The following is a 15,268-nucleotide window of genomic DNA, read 5'->3' on the forward strand; positions in this document are numbered from 1 at the left end:
GAGGGTTCATTGTAACTTTTAAGAATATCTTCTGAGCTGTTTTCTTTTGCATTTTGTTATTGTTTGAAATTAAATTCTGCTAAAAAGAAAAAAAGGGGGGAAGGGGAAGTTACTGGTATTGTGGTACTTTTTTTTTTTTTCTGAGACACCTGTGGTTGAAAGTCAGGTTGTGTAACTTAGGAACAGGTGCAAAGGAACAAGATCTGTTTGCACTTTATGATGTGAAAATGTTGATTAAAACCGAGTGTACAGTTTTAAAAACCCAGAGGCAGGTTGTAAATGAAGCTAAAAGGTGTTGAGAAGAGTGTGATACTCGAAGAGGGCGGGGTCAGGGTCTTAGGAGCGGGCGGTGCCTACACTCGCCCATGCCCCCTTTTGCCCTCCGCTGGCTGCGGGGGGAAGAAGCGTGAACTTGAACGCAGCCTTCACTGCTCAGTGCGAGTCCAGGCAGAGGCCAGCAGACAGTCTTATCAGTCTGTCCCCGTCACTCGGGTTTTGGTCAACTTATCGGAGACGGAGCAGCCGGACGCGTGCTGGTGTTTTGCAGGAGGGGGGGGGGGGGTTTATTAATTTGCTGTTTGAGAGCCAGAAAGGTGCCACACGCGGGACGGCTCGACGCGATGTCCAGGCGCAAACTTGGAAGCAGACCTCAGCACCTGAGTGTGATTCAAGGTAAGCCCGAGGAGAGCAGAGATGTGTGGGCACGAGGTGGGGACGTGTTTGGGGTTTTTCTTTTAGGTGAAACTAAGGAACATTCAGGTCACGGTTTTCTTTTATTGCCAGTCTGCGTGCATGATTTAGAGACCTGCTGGCACCGGCTATCAAATGATGGATGTTATTTAAAAAACAACAACAACAACAACAACAAAAAAACAATCCCAAATATGAGTTAAAGTATCATTCTGTACACACTGACCTCCTTTAAGCCAGGGTTGATGTGTTTTTAATTGCATTTGCGAACATAATTGTTCAATATTTGACTAAGGGATGGTAATGTTCTTGTCATGTTTGTCCTGATGTGTTGCTGTGTTCATAGAGGACGGACCGGTTTACTGGCACGTTGTTTTCACAGGTTACAGGTCCGAACATGATGATTAATACTATCCAGGTTAGACTATGATCAAGTTTCTCTGACGGTCTCCAGTTGGTCCGGGACTGTTTACCTACCTACCTAAAACATTTTGAAAGACTTACATTTTTACGATTTGAAGACTTTGAACATCCAGTAAACTCTTTGGATCTCAAAGAAACGTGTTTGAAATGTGAAGAAGTAAAATAGAAACTTGACCGTCATTTATGTTTTACAGTTCTTACTGGAGACCAGCCGTGCGTGTCTGCTGTGACCACAGCCACTGACTCAACTGTGTGTGTGTGTGTGTGTGTGTGTGTGTGTGTGTGTGTGTGTGTGTGTGTGTGTGTGTGTGTGTGTGTGTGTGCGTGTGTGCGACCGCGCCTTGCAAGTCTGCACAAATAGCGCGGCCCAGAAACAGGAAAGGTGACATTTTTTCAGAAACAACTGGCGAGATCCGACTTCAGACTATACTGTCTGTACCTGTCCTGTTTGTTAGCCGGCCCTGTAGTTCAGGCAGCTGGAATCTGATCAAGGTGTGCCAATGACCGAGTTGTGCAACAGCCTACTGACCCTCCTCCTCCTCCTCCTCTAAAGGTCTGTGAGAGACACTTTGTTAAGAAATAAGGTTTTAGGCTGAGTCCAGTTCTTCAACATGTTTGCAGACTTCCTCCTCTGGCTGAATCAGACTGAAAACTCTCTGAGGCTGCTCTTATTTCAGACACCTTCACTCAGTTTTTTCTTCTTTTATTGCAATCCACTTCCGGTTGAGAAACTCCCGCCGACTGTGGCTAGAAGAGCAAGTTGTTTTGCGAGTAAAAGGTGATGTACTGGGTCAAAATGCTGATAACACACTCATTTCAGCACACGGTGGTTACAGCATTGATAAGAGGTTAATGTTGCCGCTGATGTGGACAGTTCAGCTCTCTGTAGAGGCCTCCCTCTGAGCGTGCTGATCTGTTCTGGGTCGGTTAAAGGAAGTGGTCAGTGTTGGCTGAGCAGATTGGCCTTGTTGCTTTAGAGCTCGCAACTGAAACTAGCACTTTCAATAAACACGCCTGTTTGTTGTTCCACTTACTGAGGTCTAACGGTTCTTGGTGTGCCACTTTTGATTTTAAAGCGCATGGTCAACAATCCCTGAGCAGAAGGAAACAGGTAGCCAGGTACCAGAGAGAGTAGACCTGCACGCTCCGGCGTTGTCCAGATATTCATTCCTTCTGATGATCTGCTGCCACATGAAAAGCTTCAGAGGAGGTCCAAACTGTGGCTCTTTTCATAGACGCAGTCTTCTATATACTCTACAAGTTAATTATGTACCCACAGAGACACAGCTGGATGAAATGTGATTGTTACTCCACTGATGTATCATTTAGACCGGTGACATTATCTTTACACACTCTCCGTGTAATATCTGAACTTCCCTACTTTGAACGTTTAAGTTTTTGCTCAGAAAATTGCTTAAAACAGTCACATTTCTATCTGTTTTGTAACAGTTTTTTTTATTACTAAGGGATACATCTGTTTAGTGTATTGAGCCTTTGTAAGTCTGTGTCAGTGGAAGACTCCACATTTTGTTTTCATGTTTTTCCTACTCATATAAGTTAGTGTGTTCAATTTTAAATGTCATATCAACTAAGTAACAACCAGTTTCTGTGTGTTTCTCAGATGGCACCGACGTGACAGAGCGCACCAGCTCCTCAGACGACCAGCGTCCTCTTCCCCCTCGTCCTCCACAGGTCCAAGCTCCTGACGAGTGTCGTGACCTCCTGACCTGTGGCCAGTGCAGCCAGGCTTTCCCCCTGGCCCACATCCTGTCCTTCATCCAGCACAAACAGGGAGGCTGCCGCTCTAGAAACCATGCCCCAAACGCCAACGCCACGCCCCCATCACCCGCCAACAGGACGCTACAGCACGTCGCCAGTGCCGAGCCGGGGCCAGGCTTCATCGAGCTGAGGAGGGGGGCGCCCAGAGAGCGAGGCTGGGTGGAAGAGCCCGGTGCGAGGGTGAAGGCAGAGCACAACAGAGCAGGTAAGGAAGGAGCAGAATAAGGATGGCAGGTTGTTAATTAGTGACTCTGGTTTTTGTTTTGTTTTATTGTTTTTTTTTCCAACACCCCCCCCCCCCCCCTTTCCTCATTTAACAACTGGTCCCCTTCCTCCCTCCCGAGTCCAGCTCATTAGCTAGCCGTTGCCATTAGCAGACCTGCGTGAGTTAGTGACGCACGGGCTAATTGTGTGGAAAGGATAGGCGTCAGGAGCGTTCAGAGGGCACCCGCGGGTCCCCCAGGGGCTCAAACACTGCGCAACTAAGCTCCAGAGCTGCCTCCCATCTCCCTTACTGTCAGTCTCTGAGGTGGAGCGGACAGGTAAACATGTTTCTCTGTCATCTTGGACAACAGAGACCGAAAACCTGTTCTCTAAAAAAAAAAAAAAAATCCGCTCAAAGCAGCACAGTTTCAGTGATTACGAGATTATCCCGTTCACTTTAGAGGTTTCGACGCTTGTGATGCACATCAGCGTGAAGCGGTCCGAGCGGTGGATGTGGGGCCGTTTCATGCAGCTCTCCTCTCTGCTGCCATGACACCGTAATGGAGGATGTTGCATCATGTGCAGCTTCTCCGCCATCTCCCACATGTTCTGCCCTAGGCCGAGCCACCTGAGCTCCTGGGAATCTCCTCCTTCATCGTCGTTTTTTTTTTTTTTCATCATCTTATTCACCTTGTTCTTCACCTTGTCGTTGTCATTTTCTGCATCTCCGTCCGGCCCTTTAGAGCAACACGTTCACCTCCGTGCCCTTTTCTTCTCACCCTCTCTCGCTGTTTTTTCTTTTTTTTTTTTTTTTCAATTTACAGTAGATTTCGAGAATCAGTAATTATTGCAGTTTTTGTGCAAAATTGTATTCAGTTTCAAAGTTTTTGAGATGTAGGAGTTTCTCTGCTAATCTGAAGCCCATTTGAATGCCATGCTGTATCTTCAAAGTGACAAAAAAAATCAGTATGTCGTAAATGCCTGCAGATGGACCTTGCATCTCGTTCCACACTAATACTAGTCACGCATGCTCCTTTGCATATTTTGAAACCCTCCCTGTCATGTACACACACGTTAGCAGTTCCTTCCTCTGTGTAACGCTCGGGGGACTGGTGCCCCAGCATTTCCGTTTGTCCATAACCTCTTTTTTTTTCTTTTTTTTCTTTTTTCCTTTTTCACCCTGTTTTCCATCTCGCTTACAGTCAACAGGACACTTCAGCTTGCTAATTTGGTGCCCGCTGGTTCATACAACAAACAGAAACACGTGCAGGAGGGCAGAGAGGGGAAAGAGCATGTGAATAATGTAAGAGTGGATAAGTTTGGATTAAAGTTTTATTAGCACATGTAGGCTGCATAATTGTAACTTTAACTCGGCTTTTAGGGTTTCCATCTCCTCAGATTTTATAGTTTGTGACATAAAGTCCTTGCTTGTTAAATTAGCGAAGGACAGTTTTTTTATTTTTTTATTTCTGGGCATCCTGCAGCCTTGGCAGTAATAGGAAGTCTTGTTTGACTTGAGTTGTTTTATGGTAGGGAAACTGAGTATGTGAAGCTTTAGAGATGACTGAAAGTGAAAGAGCAGTTATCCCACAGCAGACAGGCCCTGTGTCTATTTTCTGTATTTGAGGCAGAGGGGGTAGGAAAGAGGGAGCGGGGTGGATTACTGAAGAGCCGCGTGCATCTGTCTCATTCCTTTTTATTTATTCTCCTTGTTTGTTTTTTTTCCTCCTCATCTTCGACACCCCCCCCCCCCCCCCCAACCCCCCACCCGCTCCTCCTCATGCTTATTTCTTCCCCCCATCTTCAACACACTTTCGCTTTGCCCTCTTTCAATTTCTCGCCCCCCCTTCCCCTCCCTCCCTCCTTCCTCCTCCTCTCTTTTCTCCTCCCTCTGCCTCCCAAGGGAAAAGAGATTCTGCCTGCTGCTCGTTAGTGCTCCCAGCCAATCTGCATTTTTAATTAGTAGTTATTGCTTCTGCTTAATATTCAAGTGCTACCGCGGGCCAAATGGGAATCCTTACAAAAAAAAAAGCGAGGAGTGAGAGAAGGAGAGAGAAACCGGCTGGGTATTGTGTTTCACTCCAGGACCCCGAGACAAAAGCCCCCCCCCCCTCCCTCCCCCCCTCAGGGAAAGATTTGGAAGCTTTTTTTTGGGGGGGGGGGGGGGGGGGGGGGGGGGGGGGGGGGTGTAAGGTTGAAGAAGAGTAGCTAGGTTGGAGGATGGGTCTCAAGTACAATCCAAAGGGGGTGACATATTTTCTTGGTGTCTCCTGGCCCCCCCATACTACATTATAATCTTTTTTATCTCATTTTCTTTTTATCTCCTGAGCCCTGACCTACCTATCTTTCTCTCTCTCTCTCTCTCCCTCTCTTTTTTCCCTGCTCTCACTCTTCACCCTATTTTTAAAAGAAGTATCTCAACTTCTCCTGGGTTTCTCTCCTCGGGCTAGGTTAAAGGACATGAACGGCGCAGCTCCTCTCGTCTCCAGACAGAGAGAAAGAGGGAGGGCGGGGAGAAAAGGGGAAAAAGAGAAAGAAACAGTTGCTCTCTTTTTCATCTTCGCTCTCCTCTTTTCCCCCCTCCAGTAAAATACAGAAGGATTTGACTTGAGGAAACATGAAAGAGGCTTATACCAGAGTCGGCTTTGAACCTCTCCAAAAAAGACAGAGAGAGCGGGAAAAAAAAAAAAAAGAACTGTTTCCCCCTCAATTTGGGGATCTTCTCTCCAGTTTTGATTTATGCAGAAAGGCCTCATTTGTCAAGCAGGCTGAGTCAGTGCCTGATTTGCATAAAGCGTTCGTTTGCTACGTTCTGCTAATTAGCAATTTGCAGCTTAATTGGAGAGAGGCTCTCGGTTAGAAGACAAAGCTATCCACACATAAAAAATATCTCCAGATGTACTTCTGTGTTGGCCTTTTCGGCTTCCGGAGACCCATTTCTCTCCTCTGCTTTGGGTCAAACTTTTCCCCCCTCGATTTGTTGTTTTTAATCCTCATTTAGAACTTTTTCTTACCTGAATTTTATCAGAGAATTATATCACGTTAACGCTCACACTCGGCTATTAATGCTAAACCAGCTACAGTCAAAATGTCAACAAGAAATCTTCTGTCTACTTTGTATGTGAAACCACAAATAACTAACACTCAGACCTCAACTCAACTTTTTGAACTCACTGTTTGGATTCTTAGTCTGCAACTTTCCTCTTCCGCTCTGCAGCATTAGCAAAGAACAGCATTACATTTTTATGTTTCATATCTTGGAATGTTTATCTGCACTTGTCATATAATAAGTGTAAATATGTTTGACTAGAAATAAGACTTTATAAATTTAGATTTTTGCAGTGTAGCTGTCAGATGTTTTATTCTTTTCTCCAGTTTTTAACAGAATTAACTTTGTACTTTTATTTCAAGTAGATGTCAACATTTAAAAACCTTAATATATTTATTTATTTATATTTATTTCTGAAGTCTATCTTAACACCATTTCCTCCATCTCTTCCAGTGCCTGAGGAGCCATCTTATTTCACCTGCCAGCAGTGTGAAGGTGTGTTTCCCTCTGCATGGTCACTCCTACAGCACGCTCAGCACACACACTCCTTCAGCATCTACCAGGAGGACGTGGAAGAGGACACTGACGCCAGAAGAGGAAGAGGAAGACGAGGGATTAAGGAGCAAAAGCCCGCTGCAGCCACTCTGGACCCTCGCCACCTGAGCCAGGCCCTCTCCTCCGCCTTCCAGCCGTCAGCCCTGCGCCTCAGCCGCTCCCGTCAGACTCACATCACCTCCACCAACACCTCCTCTGGTACTCTTCGGGCTCTGAACTTTTCAGTGCGGCTCAGGGAGCTCGCGGAGGGGAACAACAACACCACCGGCAGCAGCTCGCCTGGGGGCCTGGTGCTGTCTCCATCCTCCTCTCCACCCGCAGCCTCTCCCTTTCCTCAGACTGGCACCCTCCAGGATGGCTTCCGGTGCGAGCTGTGCAACCAGAACTTCCACTCCCTTCACGCCCTCTCCACTCATCGCAGGTCTCACACCTGTGATCGCCCCTATCACTGCGGCGTGTGCGGGCAGGCCTTCGCCCAGAGCGGCCAGCTGGCTCGTCACATACGGAGCCATCACAGGGAGGCCGGAGTTGGATATGAGTCGATGGAGATAATGCTTATGGAGGAGGATGTAGGGAGGCGAGGGAGGTTTCAGCTGCAGCCAGCGGTAGGGATGGGAAAGGTTGAGGACTGCTCTGAGCTGGACCTGACCTTGCCCAAATATCCGTCCATGGCCTCAAGCCTGACAGTGCTGACCACACAAGTCCATCAGAGGCTGTACCAGCACCAGGGAGAGGGAGGGGAGGAGGAGACAGAGGGGCAGGGCGAGCCTCAGCACACCTCACCCTGTGCCAGCCCCTCTGAGGGCTCACTGGAGAGCGGAGAGACCGGGGGCAGCGGCGAGAGCGGCATTGCCAGCGGGAACTGCACGCCCAAACGTCCAGAGATGGGAGTGCAAGGAGCGGGAGAGTGGGAGAACGAACAAGGAGAGGTCATAGAGAGGGAACCAGAGTGGAGCTCAGACAAAGTCAGCGAGGTTGTGCAGGAGTGGCAGAGGGAGAATGAGCGGAGGGGTGTAGGTGGAGGAGGAGGAGGAGGAGGAGGAGGAGGAGGAGGAGGAGGAGGAGGAGGAGGAAACGCGAGCAGCGTACCCACCGGCTCAGCTGGTCGGAAGAAGAAAGATGAAGCATGCGAGTACTGTGGCAAACATTTCAGAAACAGCAGCAATCTGACCGTGCACCGTCGCAGCCACACAGGAGAGCGACCCTACCGCTGCGGCCTCTGCAACTACGCCTGCGCTCAGAGCTCAAAACTAACCCGCCACATGAAGACCCACGGAACCCAGGGTGCTAAAGCCTCCTTCCTGTGTCAGCTGTGCGCCGTCCCCTTCACGGTGTATGCCACTTTAGAGAAACACCTGAAGAAAGTGCACGGCCTGAGTCATGCCAGTGTGGGAGCGTATGCGCAGGCCAGCGCCGCAGACACTTTGGCTGCTATAAAAGCAGAAGAGGCAGCGGCAGCAGAAGTGGTGGTGAAGATGGAGGAGGAGGAAGCCAGTCTGGATCAAATAGAAATGGAAAGCAAAATGCAGAGTGATGCGGTGAAAAGCATGGAGGTGGAGGAGGGGCAGAGCCCAGAAGAATATGTGGAGAACAGCAGGAGTCCGGACAGAGTGGGTGATCTCCCACCTGAGAGCAAAGTAGAAGTGAGCTTAGCGTTGAGTTCTGCGCCATGAGAGCCGCTCTCATTCACTCACTGACATTAAAATAGCACTGTATAGGATCGCCCACTCAAATAAAAAAAAAAAAAAGTCCTCCCATCATCGAGCCAACAGTCACGTCACACTGGTATCTACTTTAAAGAAGACGCTCTGTAGAAAGCAGCAGGCAGTTCTCGCCCTCCCTTCCTGTCTTGCCAGCACTGAGGCACACAGCAGCCATATTTTAATGATTGTATGCAAAGCTGCTGAAACCAAGTGCCTACAGTTTCTTTAGACCACAGAGAAACAAAAAAAAAAAAAAAACAAAAAAAGAGGCTGTGACATTCAGCAGGGAGATTACCAGAGCTCTCGAAAAGGAAGAGAACCACCACAGTCCACAGCGACACAGGAAACTGATCACCATGTTGCTGAGCAGGATGCAAAAGACTCGTGATTTATCTGTCTGGTTACCCACTGGACAGGTGGAGACAGTCATTAACTGTCAGATAATATAAAGAGGGGAGTTTATTGAATTCAAAAAGAAACAATAGCAATAGAACAATGTTAATATATGTACAGAGAGAGGTCACACCGAGCTACCTAACTGTAGCTGGTTTTCCTTTTTGCGAAGGCCTTTTAAAGACTGAAGATGTTTGAACAGACGCAGGGAGTGAAATGAATCCAAACACTGTCTGCCTGCAGTTTCTCACTCTCCTCTTTTTAAAGGCTCTTGCTTGTCACAACACTTGTCGCTTCGTGTTTACAGGGCTCACAGGGCCCGGCGAGGTTGTGCTCCTGACTTTGGGACAATGTGTGTGGAGGATCTTCTGTTACCTTTTTTTTTTTTTTTTTTTTTTTTTTTTTCCAACTGTAACATGTGAATAAGGAGACGTTAAAGTCTTGTCTACTGATTTGTTTTTTTTCCATGATTAGTTTCTGTGCATAAAAAAAAAAAAAAAAATGCAATTTTATCTACACATGAAACGGGTGTGTTGTATTTTCTCTAGTTGTAACTATTGTTGTGATGGTTAATTCCTCCCTTGCGTTGTTTACATTCGTAAAGTGCCGGACTCCTCGGAGCTCGTGCATGTTTTTCAGCCATTTAAACCTGTTTTTGTTTGTTTGTTTCCTGTGTTTGAATACTTCTAATTTATGAACGCTGCATGTTCGTGGTTGTGAAACTGAAAAGTTCTGTTCCACTGAAAAACTACAGGGTTGATCAGTTGAGTTTTTTTTTGGGGGGGGGGGGGGTGGTGGTGGTGGGATGGGGGGGGGGGGGGTCCACACGAGCACTTGTTTGATTGCGTTTGTGAGTTGCGTGTGATTGTTTTTGTGTACATACTGGGTAAACTTCCTCAGGGGACACCTCTTCTTGAACCCTCTGCTCTGTGATCTTGTGTTAGCAGCATGAATCGGCTGCTTCAGATTGCTGCGTCATGCTTCTGAATTGTACCGGCGATGACGACGAAAGGTTAGAAATGTAAGAACATCTGTTAATCTCACACACAAAACGGGACAAAGCTGTCAAGTAGAGTGCTCCTAACTTTTTTTTTTTTCTTTCTGACTACTGTGATGACTTTGTGTTACAATATCTCAGTTGTGTTGCATTCATGTCAGGGAAAACGTATCCTTATGTTTGCTACACGATGAATGATTGTGAATGAGTGCAGTGTAACTGTTCAGGGATAATATTTTGTACATATATTGGCATTCTCGCTGTTGCTATACATGTTGTTGTTGTTGTTATTATTATTATTATTATTATTAATATAACTGCCTCCACTTTTCCTAGCCTTGCTCCTTTATGTTTCACACTGGCTATTGTGAAGCATTACTGCTCTGCTGTCTTTGTAAACTTGACACCATTTTGTAATTGAGCCTCAATAAACAATTGAGGAAGAGATATTTTGCTTTGTTGAGTCGTTTTTTTCCCCCCATCCGTCTCATTTCTATGCTTTTTCACTGCATGTTGATTTATTTGTTTTCCTGGTACCCACAACAAAGCTTTTGAAACTATTTTTAAGCGTCGTCTCTCCCCGAGACGTTGTCTTAGTCAGAGCGGGTCGTTTCTCTGAGGACCGCAGTCAGCGTTGACTTATTAATTTTTAATGTGAGTGTTTGGATTGGGGACCCTCACTGCTTGTTTACATCCTTGTGATGTTTCTGGCTTTGTCTGGAAACACTGTAATGTAATTCAAGCTGTGTGTGTGTGTATGCGAGCATGTGTATGATACTGTATGTGTGTGTGAGCGTAGGTACATTTGAGGTGGTGTCAGTCATCCTGCAGGCTGTGAGATGGGTGCAGCGAGCTGTGATGGGACACGGGCAGCAAAGGTTTCTCAGGATACAACATTTGGGGGGGGGGGGAGTTTGGTTATTGTTTGTGGGCATGTTAGGAGGCAGGCCAGGGTGGGTGGGGAGTGTCAAGGGGTTGGGATAATTGCTGACTCCATTTTTAAGGGTATAAAAACCTCTGCACCAGCATCTCTGGCCTTAACCCCACCCCCCAAATGAAAATGATGTTCTATGATCCCTCTAGCTCATTAACAGCAGGTCTTTTAATGAGCTTTCAACAGGGTGGGGGCTGGGGAGATGAAGAGGAGGAGTGGGGTCTGATGATGGAGGGTGAGTGGGGTCGGGTGGGGGGGGGGGTTATTGCACCAGATGCACACACGCCCATTCCCACCAATTACCATTGTGTTGCAGAGAAAAAAAGAGGAAGTGAAGACCGAAGCCCCCTCAGACCCAGATGAGTCAGTTTGTCCGTTTCGCTCCACAGAGACAGAAAACAACACAGAGGGCGAGACAGGACAGTCCAGGTGACAGGTAACATTCTCCGTCTTTCCCTCTGGTGAACTCAGCCCTTCTTGTCTGTTTGGCGCCACAGCAGGCGCCATTTGGTGCTTGTGTAGACCCAATTATGTAAGTAAGGTGATACACAGCAGAACGCAGCACAGTAGCCCCTAAAGCAAGTGGATATCATTTCCACGTCCCAGAGTGCCCTTTGTCTCCCTGCAGTCCACACCTTTCTGAGCCGCTGTCAAACCCTGCACAGGCCAGCGTCGACAGCCAATCAGAACATAAAGAGTTTATAATATCTACCAATAGAAGAGGAAGGCTGACACTTGTATGTATGTGTGAGTGTGTGTTTTCTGAGCAGTCACTGCCCGCAAGGCACTGTGTAATGTGGACTTTGAGATCTAATAGTTGTGTCTCAGGTCCACATAGGAAGCTTTTGTTGGTGGGGGAGTTGGGTGAGGTCGCTGCGGGACAGAGATTCAGACACACAGACCACTCTGTTGTAACATGGGGAATCTTGATATGCGACACACACTTACTTAAACTTAACTTAAACACGTGATTCTTTTATACATTTTAGGAAAAATGTCTTAGTGCAAGGAGGAACATCTGGGGCTTCGTTATGTATAAAGTTTCAACAGAGCAAATGTTGAGCTGCAATGTTGTTAAATGATAGTTTCCTAAAGGCTGTTGGCAAGTTATAACAAATGATACTGAATACAGCGTTCCATTTGTCTGTACCCCCAGGGCCATAGCCAAGATGCTAGAAATACTTTTCACACTTTTTTTTTTAAATAAGGGAAATGTAAGCTATCTGTAGCTTATTAAAACACCCAAATTTAGAAAATGACTCGTGATGACATCTAAGAGGAGCAAAACATTCAAAGGTGTTTGTGGAAAGCTTTGAATTTAGAACCTCCAGAATAAAATAAAGGTTAAGCAGTGCGTTTCTGTGTGGAAAATCTTTCTCTACCATCAATATTTTACAGATTTTAAGTGATGTGACAGCATGAAAAACTGAAGGGGACCTCAGATTGAACCATTGATAAGACCTTAATCCTGGCAAAAAAAAACTAAATTCTGAGGAATACTCCTGTGCTGTGTTCACACATTCACAAAATTCCTGAAAACAGAAATTGTCATGTTAGCTGCATGTATGAATGCAAACAGAGGAAGCTTTAACCCTTTGACTTCACCCTGAATTTCTCCTGCCAGTCCCCTGGTAAAATCTCTGCATGTAAAAATACATTACAGGGGAGTGGGAGGGAATGACGTTTATATCAGTCAACTAGTGAGCTACTGGGTCATGGCGCACTTAGTAAAGCAGCTTCATAGTCTTTTCTGCTAGCCAGTATGTTCTTCTCTGCTCTTTCATTGATACTGTGGATACGGTCAGTATTCCTCCTCTGTATCGTCTTCAGGGGAATGCAAGGAGGCATTAAAGAACGGGATGGGATCAGCTGAGCAGCAGGGGAGCTTAGAGCTGTATGTGTGTGCATGACTGGTGTGTGAATGTGGAGCTCCCACTCTGTTGTGCTACCGAATTGCCAAAACGCAATGTGAATTCACATACTGGGACAAAAATATAACACTGTTGCAGAAAACACTTAAAAAAAAGGGCTGTAGACACAAAGGCAAAAACTGTCATCAAATTGCCATACTTTGCTTCGCCCGCCATCTCGGATGTCTTGTCAACACTTTGACCGCGCTGTACTTTTTACAGCATGTCCTGCCTCCAAAGAGCCCCCACCCTCAAATACCCGCAGGGAAAACTTGTGTGAATTACAACTTTGGAAAATTTCAGGGGCAGGCTGTCCCTAAATTTTCTAGATATTTTCAGGAGTGTATATGTGAAAGCAGCTCTGGTCAACCACAACAACTGAGAATTTCCTACTAGGACTGACCCCATTATACAAACAGTGTTTTAATGGATTTAATACAGAGACAAAAACTATTCAGTACATTCCTCTCGGCTGTGCGTTTTCTTGAAGCCTGAGAATAAAGACAAAGACTGATTCCTAATTGCAAAAGCTCTGGATTAGTTCAAATCCAGACTCTTTGCACGCCTACCCTTTATCTTTACCCCAAATGTCAATTCTATTTCTACGCATTTATCGTCAAAAAACGGCAAAATGTCGTTGATAATGCTTTTAAAGAGCGCACTCACATATTTTATAAACCTAAAAATGGATGCAGAGACTGCTCGACCTCATTGGTAGTCTTAGAAATGAAGTGCAGTTTTCTGGCACTGATGGCACAATCACAAATTCAGATTAAATTTAAGATGATTAGCTGAAAAAATGCTCACAACAAAGGGAATGTATGAGCTCTATGTTTGCTTTCCTGTAGGGCAAGCCTGTGGGCATGAGAGGCTCTCACTTATGTATGAGACGATTGTGCTTTATCATGGAAAAAGCCAATTAACTGTGAGTTTTTAATTACATTTCTCATGGTGTACTGTCTGAAGCCTCAAATCGTCTCTGCAGTCTCTGTCCTGTTGTGCTCTTCCTCCACAGAATAGTTGTGGAGGCTGAGGATTAAATCATCGGCAGGGCTGACTGGGATGGGGATAACAAGAAAGAGAAAGATGCATTTGGGAGTGATCAGCCAAACCACAGGACTCCCTTTCTGCTCTTTATCCTCGCACAGTTCCCACAATCCCCACCTTCTCTCACCCGTCCCTCCTCCCGCAAAGACCACGGAGTGAAACCTGAACCCTGGAATTACACCCGCTTCACCTCTCCCTCCTTACCCCCCCCCCCCCCCCCCCCCCCCCCCCCCCCCCCCCCCCCAACCCCTAACAGTGAGAGTGTGAGGGAACATGGTGAGAGGCAACACGGGCCCTGGCAGTCATCCGTCAATCCAGTGCCTATCATTTTGCCATTCAACACCTTCAGATAATGAGAGGAGGGAAAGACAAGGAGGGCTCATTCTTCTTTAGGTTTATATAATGTCACTGATCTCTTGAGGGCCAGCTCTGTGGAAGGAGCGTCACTTCAGTTTGGACTGTGAACGAGGAAGTACTGATGTGACCCCGGACAGTTTGATTTTCGAACAAAAGGGAGGAAGTTTACTGATTTCTCTTTTTTTTTCAAACTGAGATCAAACATTACATCTAAACAGGCAGAAAGTGATGTCAGATGATGATGATGATGATGACGACAAGATTTTAAAACCATCCTATTATACTCATTCCTGAGTAAAGGACAGGGGCCAATTTTCAATGAGGGACCAATGGATGATGTGATGTAAAGAGACGGTGTGGTAGAGGGATACAGATAAAACATGCAAACATGAAATACGATGTTGAGATACAATAAGGTACCATAAAATGCAAAATGATGTGATGCAATAAGCTTACCATATGATGTTCCTATGCAATGCCATACTGCGGTACAACATGAGGTCTTTTAATTGGGCTCCTAAATCAATGCCCTGACTAACATTATGTGCTGTATCCTTAGCTTAGAGGGACACTGTGCCGTTTTACAACACCTAGTTTCTGGTGTTTTTTATTCAAATATTCAGAAGTTATTATTGTTAGTTTCATGTTAGGGTGTTTAAGAGTCCTTTTAACAACTGCCTTCAAGAGTGGGTGCGAAACAGAAGCATCTCGCTGAAGTGTTAGAGTGGTGAAATGAAAGAATGAAAGGTTCTCACTTTACGATATATATTTGCTGGCATACTACTTAGTATATCTTTGTTTTGGTGTCCGACCTGTGCCCCATGATTTTGGACATGATTACTATTAACGAAAGGTTGCTTCATTTCACATCCTTGTCTAAACACTCTGTGGCACTCAGGACAAAGTGTTACTCAAATGGCTGTTACTCTCTTTCTCTTTTCTAAAAACACACAGCATCGCTTCTGCTGCACCTGGTGACCCTCCTTATGAACCTGACACAAACACACACACACACTATTTACTTTCTCAGATAATTACACAAATACACAAATACACACACACAGGTACACAAACACACACAAAAACAAATTCAGGTCAGATAGTTTTTCTTCTTGTCCAGCCCAGAAACCTCCGTAAAACCCTGGAAAACTGGATTTGACAACAAACAAACACACATGCACACTCACATGCACACTCACACAAACACACTCACACAAACACACACAC

At 45.9% G+C, this 15,268-nt stretch overlaps 2 protein-coding genes across 2 annotated transcripts in view; one reads left to right on the forward strand and one right to left on the reverse strand.

Annotated features, from left to right (window-relative positions):
* Window positions 1-15,268, reverse strand: part of map3k10 (mitogen-activated protein kinase kinase kinase 10) — a 136,155-nt gene that overhangs the window by 11,268 nt on the left and 109,619 nt on the right. The window lies entirely within an intron of this gene.
* On the forward strand, window positions 322-10,240 carry znf296 (zinc finger protein 296). Its single transcript, XM_061046844.1, has 4 exons — window positions 322-672; window positions 2,735-3,097; window positions 6,599-7,717; window positions 7,754-10,240. Exons 1-4 carry the CDS (start codon window positions 621-623, stop codon window positions 8,371-8,373), a joined length of 2,154 nt encoding a protein of 717 aa, XP_060902827.1. The 5' UTR covers window positions 322-620; the 3' UTR covers window positions 8,374-10,240.

Source organism: Labrus mixtus, chromosome 9, assembly GCF_963584025.1.
Source record: "Labrus mixtus chromosome 9, fLabMix1.1, whole genome shotgun sequence".
Lineage (NCBI taxonomy): Eukaryota > Metazoa > Chordata > Actinopteri > Labriformes > Labridae > Labrus > Labrus mixtus.

What these genes read in the sequence shown, in the direction of transcription:
- znf296 (XM_061046844.1), top strand. Translation starts at nt 621, where the DNA reads ATGTCCAGGCGCAAACTTGGAAGCAGACCTCAGCACCTGAGTGTGATT. An exon ending in GCACCTGAGTGTGATTCAAG is followed by an intron (nt 673 to 2,734) that starts GTAAGCCCGAGG and finishes TGTGTTTCTCAG; the next exon opens with ATGGCACCGACGTGACAGAG. An exon ending in GAATGAGCGGAGGGGTGTAG is followed by an intron (nt 7,718 to 7,753) that starts GTGGAGGAGGAG and finishes GAGGAGGAGGAG; the next exon opens with GAGGAGGAGGAGGAGGAGGA.